Below are 12,092 nucleotides of genomic sequence, written 5' to 3' on the forward strand. Positions count from 1 at the left end.
TGGCTGAGAAGAAAGTTTTGTATTCTCAAGACAATGCACCAGGTCAAATATCTGCAAAAAATTCATGAGTTAAAGTTTGAATTGCAACTCCATGCACCCTATTCGCCAGATTTAGCCTCCTCGGATTATTTTCTGTTCCTAGACTTGAAAAAATGGTTCGATGGTCAAAGGTTTTCCAACAATAAAGAAACGATGGTTATTTCGACGATTCTTATTATAAAAAGGGTATCGAAGTTATTGAAAACATCGCTGTGAAAAGTGTATGGAGCTAAAATAAAATCAAACAAAAATCATTCCATGATGGTTTTGAGTGATTTCGGTAAAGAAAAATTGAATTGTTTAAAACGATTTTTAATTACGTTTATTTTTATATCTTCAAATTACGCATAACGGAAAATTCTCTATAATCGGTCATAGTTTACTAGCATTGTTTCATTTTTCGTTCTAAATAAATCACAAAATTAAAATTAATCAAATTCTTGACACAACAAGGTAAGTAATTTATCACTAAAAGTTGAAACTATCGCTTTGGAGTTGGTTGGTTGTTTTTTTGTCAGGAAAACGTTGATTTTTATCTATTTGTGATAAAGAAGTCGAGAGTAGGGGTTAAATTTATATATTGGTACGGAAAACGACAGTTTTTAAGATAAATACAAGATATATATACAGAAAATATTTATTTAACCTCGTTTTCCTGCTATATAAATTTTAGATTTTTAAAGAATATTCCAATACAACAAAGTCTTTCAAATCACGGTTCTCCACAGCATTTGCACCCTTTAACAAAAACTTTTTCGTATTATTAATCGTTATATTAACCACCCGGATTGTTAAAATACATAGACTCCCCCCAGAGGAGTTTTTGGAGGCTCAACCTAATCCCCTGAGGTCATTAAATACAATGAATTAAATTTTAAAATCGGTAAGCATTAGATCAAAATATGTCAAAATAAGTCGAAAAACGTTGAAAATATGTAACAAAAACGTCTAAAATATAAAATATTTTACAAACAATCCGAATTTTATGATCTACACTATATAATTTTGATACGATACGTGCTAATAAGGTTTTTAAAAAGTATTAATTGAAATTTGGGACAGATATCTCAGTATTTAGGAAATAGACTAAGAGGTCATAAATACGATAAAAAAATAGAATTGCATTAATGAACCATGAAATATCAAAAAAAAAAAACATAAATTCAATTATAAATATTCAAAAATTCTTGAAACGTAATCTATTACACTAAAAAGAAAACTTTTAGAAATGGTTCACGTTCATAAGAACGAGAAAACTAAAAAATAATTTAATTGAAATTTGTAGTTCTATTTTGTAAATTCTAATAAGGAAAAATTAATTTTTCTTATTAGATCAAAGTTCTAGTTTTTCATTAATATAAATACGCAAATCATCAGTGTAAATATCATATTTTGATAATGAAAAGTCGAAACGTCAAATTTTATTTTTTTTTTTGTAGAAATTATCAAAAAAACTAATTTTGAAACAGAAGAGATCTAAAATCAAGAACATAAATACAGTAATTAAATAGATAAAAATCGAATTTATTGGTATTTTGGGTAATTATACACTTTCACGGTGACCTGGTTTTTTGGCTCTAGAAAATCGAAAAATGGATGGATTTTAATGATCTTGGTCTCAAAATGTTCCATTTTACGGCGGATTTATAAAAAAAATTAGTAGAAATAGCTGGAATGAGAATTTCTCATAGTTTTACTGTTTTAAATCGTAAAAAAAACGGTTTTGCAAAATAATCCTTTACAAAAAATTATGGTAATTATACACTTTCGCGGTCACCTGGTTGATTGGTTCGGTTAGGTTAGGTTAGGTTAGGTTGGCTCTAGAAAATCGAAAAATTGATGGATTTTAATGATCTTGGTCTCAAAATGTTCCATTTTACGGCGGATTTATAAAAAAAATACGAAAATTAAAAAAAATAAATATTTTTTACAGTTTCATGACTTTAAATGCAAAAAAAATGACTTTCTACATATAATCCTTCGTAACTGTTTCTGACGTCGTGGAATCAAGTTTGTATATTTTTTTTCGCAATTTACATAAAAAAATGAATATTTTGAAAAAAAAAAAAGTTTTTCTTTTTTTTAAGGTTTAAAACTATTAAAAACCGCAAATTCAGCCACTACCCCCGTGTTTTTCATAAATTCGTCGTAAAATGGAACATTTTGAGACCAAAATTATAAAATTTATCTATTTTTCGATTTTTAATGGTCCAAGAACTATTAACATTGAAGAAAATAGTACGAAACTATTCACGAAAATTGATTGTTTTTCATCGATTTCATTTTAAGCTATAAAAACTGAAAAAATCATTCTTTTTGGATTTTTTTTTAAATTGTTTATTAATTTATGTAGAATACAAAAAAAATATAAGAACTTTATCTGATAATGAGATAATTTTTTGTAAAGGAGTATTTTGCAAAACCGTTTTTTTTACGATTTAAAACAGTAAAACTATGAGAAATTTTCATTCCAGCTATTTCTACTAATTTTTTTTATAAATCCGCCGTAAAATGGAACATTTTGAGACCAAGATCATTAAAATCCATCCTTTTTTCGATTTTCTAGAGCCAAAAAACCAGGTGACCGTGAAAGTGTATAATTACCGTATTTTGAAATAGGCTTACCAATACGAGCGTAAGTTTTGAAATTTATTAACCTCGCGGCATATTCATCACCTACTATTGACGTCAAACCCCGATCGCGTTTCTTTAGTTTTTGTTATGGGAAAACTTCAATACAAAATAAACTCGATCGTTCCACTTGGAGGCGGCTAGTGCCTAAGCGCTGCAATTATTTCAAAACAATCAAAAACATTCCAAAAATAAGAGAAAAAATAAAAATTTCGGGTATAAAAGAAAAAGTACTTACGCGAAATAATTAGATTGAAACGAATTAGAAATATCGGATGGTTGGGAGTTGACCGAGTAGTTTTTATTTTTTTATTTACACTACGAAAAGTTGTCTAGTGTGAAAATTTGTTTTGTTTACATCTAAAAAGAAAATCTTATCTTGTATACGGTCGATTAATGATGACGTCATCGTCTACCGGTAACGCAGACTTACTGACCTTAATATTATTCTAATTAATCGTATTAAAATCCAAGTTTGTATGCAAGTCTCCTATCATACGTCAATGAGATATTTAATTGAAATTCTGTACTAGTCATTTATATACAATGTGTCCCCGGATAAGTAGAAACGACGATCCTTCCTGTTGTACGAAACTTTTTGGTCATACGCCTTTTGTTCATTAAAATATTCACATTTCATTTTATATCCACGTCAAGATCAAATAAATTGAGATAATTATTGAAAAAAATTTGCAATTTTATACTTTCGTTGAGACGTAAATGCTTCTAAACAAACCCAAACATTTCATGAAAGGATTTGAAGATGCGTTGTAACAAAGGTCCTTTCGTTTTTGGTGCACCGGTAAAAAATTTTACAAAACATTTTGGAAAATAATCAAATCGTTGTCGAAAATACTTCGAAACTGATAACCACGTTTTCTGTGGACACGGAAAAGTCTTAAAGTTTTCCAAGTGACGTTAAAAAGATAAAAATCAAAATGCCCGATTTTCTTTTCAAAAGATATCAGCCTTTTGTGGTTTCAAGTGAGATACGAGGGGTTCGAAACCTCCCTTAACTGTCTTAACCATATACCGTGGTTTTGATTTGTATTGTTGCTTTATTCTTTTTACGTCTTTGTAAATTTTTTATTTTGTTTTCTTCTCGTTTTCTTTTTTTGTTCCATATAATTCTTTGTCTTTTTCTCTCCCATATATTTACATAAATGTCTCTCGTTGTTTATTTTCTTTTGGAATAATTCGGAAATTGTTAAATTTTTATAAAATAATCATTTTTATATTCAGCATTTATTTTATTATATATTTTACATTTAAATTTCAATTTTAGTGCAAATTTTTAGTCAAATTTTTGAATTTTTTTTGTGTTAATAACGAAAAAAATTCGTGAGACACTTTATATAACATCCTTGACTGGATATTTTTTCGTTCCTTAAGGATAATTGGAATAAAAAATTGAACAAACAAAATAGTAAAGGATAATTGATGAAGTGTATGGTAAATTGTCCAAGAAAAGGGATGATTTAAGTTGTTTAAAGTCACTATGTTGAATGTTACAAATATACGATGCCCTTATTGAAATTTTCTCGTTTCACGAGGCCCCGTTCAACCTAATATGAAATACTCACGGTGAATGTTAATAGGTGGATCAAAACCCATAAATTTTCTTTGTCTTTACGAAATGGAAAACCGTTCGGCGGCGATGGCGTTCTGAAACATTTATCACGAAAATGTAAATCCGAGAAATCGAAATGCGACACGGAATATGGTAAAGAAGATTCCATTTTTTATTACGTCGAAATTTAATGATTCCTAACCTTAAAAACTTCACTAGGCCAAGATCTCATCGATTTTCGTCCAATTCCTCCGATTCTTTTTGGAATTCGTTTTTTCTTACTTTGTTGAAAGGTTACCGCCCTTTATTATATTTATACCGAATATAATTATGCCGAATTAATAATTAAATCGTCGATTTATGTAAAACAACGACAACACGGTAATTAATTTTCGATGATCGACGACCAAATGAAAATCGAAACGAATAAACTTCAGGTTCAGCAGTCCCGACGACTCGGCGCTCCTCTATTTCGTTTAATTTATTCCGAATCGAATTTACCGCCCAATAGAGCATCGAACACGACCAACAGCTGTTGATGATTGATTTACCGGATACAAATTACACTTCGTATTGTTTTATCCATCATCTAATAGATGTTCCTGGTGGTTTTTTACCGTATGGACAACAATTCGTATAAATAATTGATCGTCGCCTCGGTTGATTCGGTTCCGCTCAATTTCGTTCGTATCAAATTAATATTAAACAAACCAATAGTTGAAATTAATTCAATACACATCAAAATGGTATTCGATTAACTATGGTAGAGTTTATAATTTAATTTCAGCGCCCATTTAAATTTTTTCATTCCGTTGATTCATTTTTAGTATATCGCTCATTCCTTTTTAGAAATTTTTGTTTTTGAAAGATATTTTACAAGGGTTGTCTGAAAGGTTTGAAACTTGAATTAGTCCGGACCACCCACCATACGAGGTCTGGTGAATAAATAAAGAAATGCGTGCCTAGAGGGCGTATTAATCGCAAATTTCTCGTTAAATTGAAAAAAACTCAAACTGAGTGCTATAAATTGTTGCAAGAGGCCTACGGGGACAATTTTCTATCTCGTGCGAGTGTTTTTGAGTGGTGAAAACACTTTAATGAGAACACTGAAGATGACCGACGCCCAGGTCGCCTCAACTCCGGAATCAGTGACTAAAATGAACCAAATTGTACGTGAAGATCGTCGAATTAACATCCGGATGATTACCGAAACTGTAAACGACGATAAAGAAGAATTTTACACGAGGAATAACACATCTGCTTTGAAAAGGATCCGATTTGGGTCGCTCCTCACCAAAGAAGACTTCCAGAATTGTATCGATTAATAGAAAAAACGTATAGAAAGTAATCAGTTCCGTTATTTAATAACCAGACCTCGTATTCACCTCCAGCGATTTTTTTCTTGTTAAATAAGAATGTTAACACAAGCTCAAATGTCTATTTTGACGAGAACTATTATTTGGAAGGGTTAAAAAGGTTGTAGATTCGGCATTAGCCGAAAGTTGATGTCAAAAACCATGAAAGTTGTCGAATGACAGAAATCAATTCTATTTGAAAGATCATCTTCAATGGACTGATTTATTGAGCTTCCCTGATGATCTCAAAACCATGCGAATGACGAGCAGTTTCTGGTTTTTCAACGATTACGAAAGGGGAGAAAATACCCTTCATCACCCTTTATTACTCAAGACGTGATGACTAAAAAAGTCATAGAATTAAAGCAACGTAGGATTCAGAATGATCCCTATACATCCCAGATTGGCCCCAATACCCGTTTCCGAGGTTCAGTACGTGATTTTATTTAAAACTTGACCTAATGAAGAAGGAATTAATTTTTACCGAGGGTCGTTAATTAAACAAAGTGATCAAAGTCGAAGAGCGATTAAAATTTAAACGATATATTCGTAAAGAAATTCTCAGTTTTATATTTATTTTTATATTATCGATTTGAAGATAAAATTTTAACCAGATATTTTCCATTTATTGGTTGGTATTCAATTCGATTGCGTAATCACTGAAATATCAAACTTTTAATTAAAACTTGCAATCATTTCATCCACGTATTACGTCGTGTGTTTATGTACGAGAGTTGTATGGAAAGTTTTCGAATAACGGACGTTTACGTAATACATTTGATGCTTGCGAAATTTTGAGGTTAGAAACAAGAAAAAGTCGTTGGAGGTGACTGTTTTTGCTTTTTCTCTAAAATCGCGTCAATCAGTCCAAGGAAATGTTCATTTGAATGAACTTTTGGTCAACCACGTTTGAAATTAACTTTCCAAAATTTCACGATCTTCTAAATGATGATGGAAAGTCTCCATATCCGAAGATTTTCAGGTCGAGGTCGGATATTTTCCGTACAACCTTCGTAATTATATAAATTCGTGTGCAGGATTCAATTTGCCTCAACTATGATTTCCTCGGGATTGAAATGGATTTCTTACTCGGGTGTCTTTGTAGAAACGACGGCAATTCGCTTAAATAACCCCCTTGTGATCCCCGGTAATTTTCGATGATGACTTAATTTGGAAACTCCTAGAAAGTTATCGCAAATCCCGCGGCAACTTGAATTAAACTTTCGATTTATATCTTTTTACAATTAAATTGGAAGCTAAAACGTTTTCCGATTGTTATCGTATATTTTGTCGGATGCAACAAATAATTGGATATTGTTCGACAAAATCTCTTTGATGACGTTTTCGTTTCGGCAAACAAAGTTTTAATCATTGAAAATAATTATTGGGAAACGGACTTTTTTACGAAACTGTTGCTATTGGAAAATAAATATAAAAATATAAATTTTTTTCGTATACGATGTTTGTTTTCGAGTTTATTGATCAAATTAAATTTTTCAAATTTACGATTTATAGTTATAAATATACAGATAATTTCTATTTTTGTTATAATTTTCATTATATTTTATTATTTTTCCGAGATATAAGAATATTGGTGCGTTATTTTTTTATTATGTATATAGATAAAAAGGAAAAAACGTAGATATGTAAAGAAGACGGGAAAATCCAATTTTCAGTAAATCGAATGGTTTTCTTGTCAGGGTACAAAGTATGTACATAAAATTTTATATATAGATTGAGATGGGGAACATTTTTCTTTTTTTTTTCGTCCTAAACATGATTTTAAGTGATAAAATATGATGGAGTTTGAAATACCATTACAAAAACCAGTAAACAATCGAAAAAACTTGTATAACAAATAACCGAAAATCCAATTTTCAGTAAATCGAATGATTTTCTTGTCAGGGTACAAAGTATGTACATAAAATTTTATATATAGATTGAGATGGGGAACATTTTTCTTTTTTTTTCGTCCTAAACATGATTTTAAGTGATAAAATATGATGGAGTTTGAAATACCATTACAAAAACCAGTAAACAATCGAAAAAACTTGTATAACAAATAACCGAAAATAAATTTACTACTTAAATAAATTAAGTTTTTTTTATGTAATTTTTAAATATCGCAGAATCGAATTAATAATTTTTTTCCCTTTTTACAAGAATTTTCTTGACATCGGTAAATTGAACCATACCGTATTTGAGTGTTATTTATGTACTATCAGAATATCAACAACCCCAAAACCTAAATTTTCTCAAAATACAACCCACACGAGTCCAAAGCTACCCTCTGATAACAAAATGGAATTTTTTTGTGATATCGCCAATTTAAATAAAAAATAAATTTAAGTGCTCTCAAAATATCACAAACAGTATCCCCTAATTCACAAATTTATCTAATTACCACCCCTAACAGACCTAACTTTTGAATGCTCTCAAAATATCGCAAACTGTAACCCCTAAATGACAAATTTATCTAATTACCACCCCTAACAGACCTAATATTAAGTGCTCTCAAAATATCACAAACAGTATCCCCCAATTCACAAATTTTCTCAAAATACAACCCATACGAGTCAAAAGCTACCCTCTGATAACAAAATGGACTTTTTTCTTGATATCGCCAATTTAAATGAGGATAAATTTAAGTGCTATCAAAATATCGTATGCCCGAACCCCTAATTCACAAATTTATCTAATTACCACCCCTAACAGACCTAACTTTTGAATGCTCTCAAAATATCGCAAACTGTAACCCCTAAATGACAAATTTATCTAATTACCACCCCTAACAGACCTAATATTTAAGTGCTCTCAAAATATCACAAACAGTATCCCCCAATTCACAAATTTTCTCAAAATACAACCCATACGAGTCAAAAGCTACCCTCTGATAACAAAATGGACTTTTTTCTTGATATCGCCAATTTAAATGAGGATAAATTTAAGTGCTATCAAAATATCACAAACAGTATCCCCTAATTCACAAATTTATCTAATTACCACCCCTAACAGACCCAAGCTACCCTCTGAGAAGAACAAGGACCATCTTTGCGATATCGCAAAATTACATTTCAGATTCAGGGGTTCCTGTTTGAGAGCACTTAAATGTTAGGGGTGGTAATTAGATAAATTTGTGAATTGGGGGATACTGTTTGTGATATTTTGAGAGTACTTAAATCTTAGGTCTGTTAGGGGTGGTAATTAGATAAATTTGTGAATTAGGGGATACTGTTTGTGATATTTTGAGATTACTTAAATCTTAGGTCTGTTAGGGGTGGTAATTAGATAAATTTGTGAATTAGGGGATACTGTTTGTGATATTTTGAGAGTACTTAAATCTTAGGTCTGTTAGGGGTGGTAATTAGATAAATTTGTGAATTAGGGGATACTGTTTGTGATATTTTGAGAGTACTTAAATCTTAGGTCTGTTAGGGGTGGTAATTAGATAAATTTGTGAATTAGGGGATACTGTTTGTGATATTTTGAGAGTACTTAAATCTTAGGTCTGTTAGGGGTGGTAATTAGATAAATTTGTGAATTGGGGGATACTGTTTGTGATATTTTGAGAGTACTTAAATCTTAGGCCTGTTAGGGGTGGTAATTAGATAACTTTGTGAATTAGGGGATTCTGTTTGTGATATTTTGAGAGCACTTAAATTTATTTTTTATTTAAATTGGCGATATCGCAAAAAAAGTCCATTTTGTTATCAGAGGGTAGCTTTGGACTCGTATGAGTTGTATTTTGAGAAAATTTAGGTTTTGGGGTTGTTGATATTCTGATAGTACATAAATAACACTCAAATACGGTATGGTTCAATTTACCGATGTCAAGAAAATTCTTTTAAAAAGGGAAAAAATTATTAATTCGATTCTGCGATATTTAAAAATTACATAAAAAAAACTTAATTGATTTAAGTAGTAAATTTATTTTCGGTGTTTTGTTCTGCTGGTTTTGAGAGAGGTGAAAAAACTGCCTTTTGAACACGAAAGAATATCAACTCGTTTTTGGATTTTTTTTATTCCAAAATTTAAAAAAAAAAAATGACGTATTGCTGAACGATGAAAAAACGAACTTCGCAGTTAATGGCTGTATAGAGATGAACACATAAATTATTTGTTGGTGCCTGGGGTATTTATCACTTTGTAACACTCTGTTTTTAAGTTAAAGTTGATTGTATGAAAAATGTATTCGACAATAAAGTTTGATAGCAACGGTACGAAGTTTTAAGACCTTTAATAAGTTTGAAGAGTATCACTTTGAAAATTTGCAACTGCCTCAAAATTTTATGGCGAATTCTTGTTTGAAATTGATATATTTTTAGATAAAAGGAAACTTTCTATATAAATAACTCGGTTGCTAGTTATGATCGGATTTACGTTTAAGGAAATTATTGTTTTCATAGAAAATAAAGATAAATACCAAAAGTGGTAATTAAAAATTTTCTTCATTATAAATACAGGTCACAAGAATTATTTCTGTTAGTAAAATGAACGGGAACATTATAAATGCATAAATTTTGTTTAATTCGTGCACAATTCGGACCTAAACGCAAATTATTTTGTTTGCTAAATGCTTCCCAAGGCCGGCCCTGTCCTTCTATTACAGAATTTTAAAAATTCAGCGAATTCGCGCGGCGATAGACGTTCATTTGTATACGATTTTCTTTTAGTAGCAGGCGGTTTATTTACAGTATTTCTAGGTAATTTCTAGGAAAGTCTATTTATTTATTTCTTTTTGTTCTGATAATTATGATTATTAATTCACCCTACGATTAGAAAGATTGTAAATGGTAAATAAATACGAAAAACGTTACTACACGAAGTAATTGCTTATAATATAGAAACAAATATTTCAAATCATCAATTTTTACAGGTTATAAAAAGTTTAGAATAGTTAAAAATTGAAATCTTTGGGAAAATATTAAGCCGGTAACACACGACGCGATCAATGCTTCCAATGTTGGACGCATCGTGTAATATCGGCTTTATTGATGGCGTCATTATAGATTATAATTTAATCGGATTAGATTCGTTGAAAAAATAATGAATCGGCGATATTTAAGAATAAATAAACGATTAGGAGTGTTAATAATTTCGTTTAATTGGAAAATTCTGTTTCAGGTTATCTACTATTCAAAGATTTCTGCGAAAATGTATCAGAGGAACCGGTGCCGCAGCTTCGGTTTTACGAAGAGGTAAGATTTGAAAATTATAAAGGTCGCAATAGAAAAAATTCTATTGACAATCATATTTTCCTTGTAAACGACATTTTTTTAAAGCTTAATGAATAATAGTCAAAAAATTACAACTTTGTGCGTCAAAAAATATCGATTAGGTCCGAGGTAGTAAGCAAACGTGAGAATGGGAAAGCGATGGTAAAATTTGTAAATTTCATCGTTGAACAATTTTAAAATACAGCGAAAATTTTCCAAATTTGTGTCACCCTCAAACGATTTTACTTTCCTCGATAATAGTTAATTGATTGACATTGATTATGACATTGAAAATAGACTTTTTTTCCATACTGTGAACCGTCGAATTTCCTCTAAAGAGGATCCCATAATTTCCAATTTAGGTTAATGGCGTTTCTCAAGATACAACAATGTTTGTTCTTCCTGGTCATTCGAGGTAGCCGAACGAGCTTTTCTTTGTTTACTAAATAACAACGAAACGGGCAAACATCCCATTCCAACCAGAAAGATGTTTTGCTGCTTTTAATGCGTTCAGATTTTATTAATTTCCGAGAGGAAAATAGGAAAAGTACGATTGACCGAATAGCCACATCTGGCACTCGATAGGAAAATTAATTATCTTTTTTTCGGTTTCTCAATAAGCTCGTGCCGATGGAAACACGCGAAATACCAATTTACAATGGGCACTAAATGATCTTCTATCAGATTATATTCGATGCAAATCGACGTGGATTAAGATAATGTCAGGCGGCATCGCGTTTACAAACACTAAGTAATTTGTTGAGGGAATTCGTACTAATCGATAAAAATAACGATAATGGGAAAGAAAATCGAAAAGTAACTTTGGAAAAATACGATTTTCAATAATTCCCGTCGTTGAGTTAGTTATTTTTTCGATTTTTTGGAAACTGACAGAACCACAAACCAAAGAGAGCCAAGTCTGGTTAATTTAGGGTATTCCAACAGTTTTTTTTTATTTAATTCTTCGATTTCATATGCAAAATAACGAAAATAAATCCATTTAACTCAGCTTTGAGTTCATTTATCTATGCAGCTTGATAATATTCCGTGTTTTTATTATTTTTTCTGTAGTTCCCTCAAAATCCTTCTGGTGGATCATCTTCAAGGCTCGTATGACTCTTTTAAAAGCATTAACCTTCTTTCTCTCGTTTGGGACAACAAATGAGCCCAGAACCCATCTTTGGTGTTGCCACAGGCGCTGCCATCACGTCTCTCGACAGCCTTCTCGCAAAGCGGGCTCGACAAAGATGGATTGGACAAACGAAGACCCATATAGATGGA

At 31.0% G+C, this 12,092-nt stretch overlaps 1 protein-coding gene across 1 annotated transcript in view; it reads left to right on the forward strand.

The window, feature by feature from the left end:
* LOC130895879 (G protein-coupled receptor kinase 1) overlaps positions 1–12,092 on the forward strand; it is a 44,654-nt gene that overhangs the window by 11,785 nt on the left and 20,777 nt on the right. The window contains exon 3 of the mRNA XM_057803472.1: positions 10,720–10,793. Coding sequence (XP_057659455.1) covers positions 10,720–10,793 — 74 coding nt within the window. The remainder of the gene's footprint in view (positions 1–10,719; positions 10,794–12,092) is intronic.

Source organism: Diorhabda carinulata, chromosome 6, assembly GCF_026250575.1.
Source record: "Diorhabda carinulata isolate Delta chromosome 6, icDioCari1.1, whole genome shotgun sequence".
NCBI classification, from domain to species: Eukaryota; Metazoa; Arthropoda; class Insecta; order Coleoptera; family Chrysomelidae; genus Diorhabda; species Diorhabda carinulata.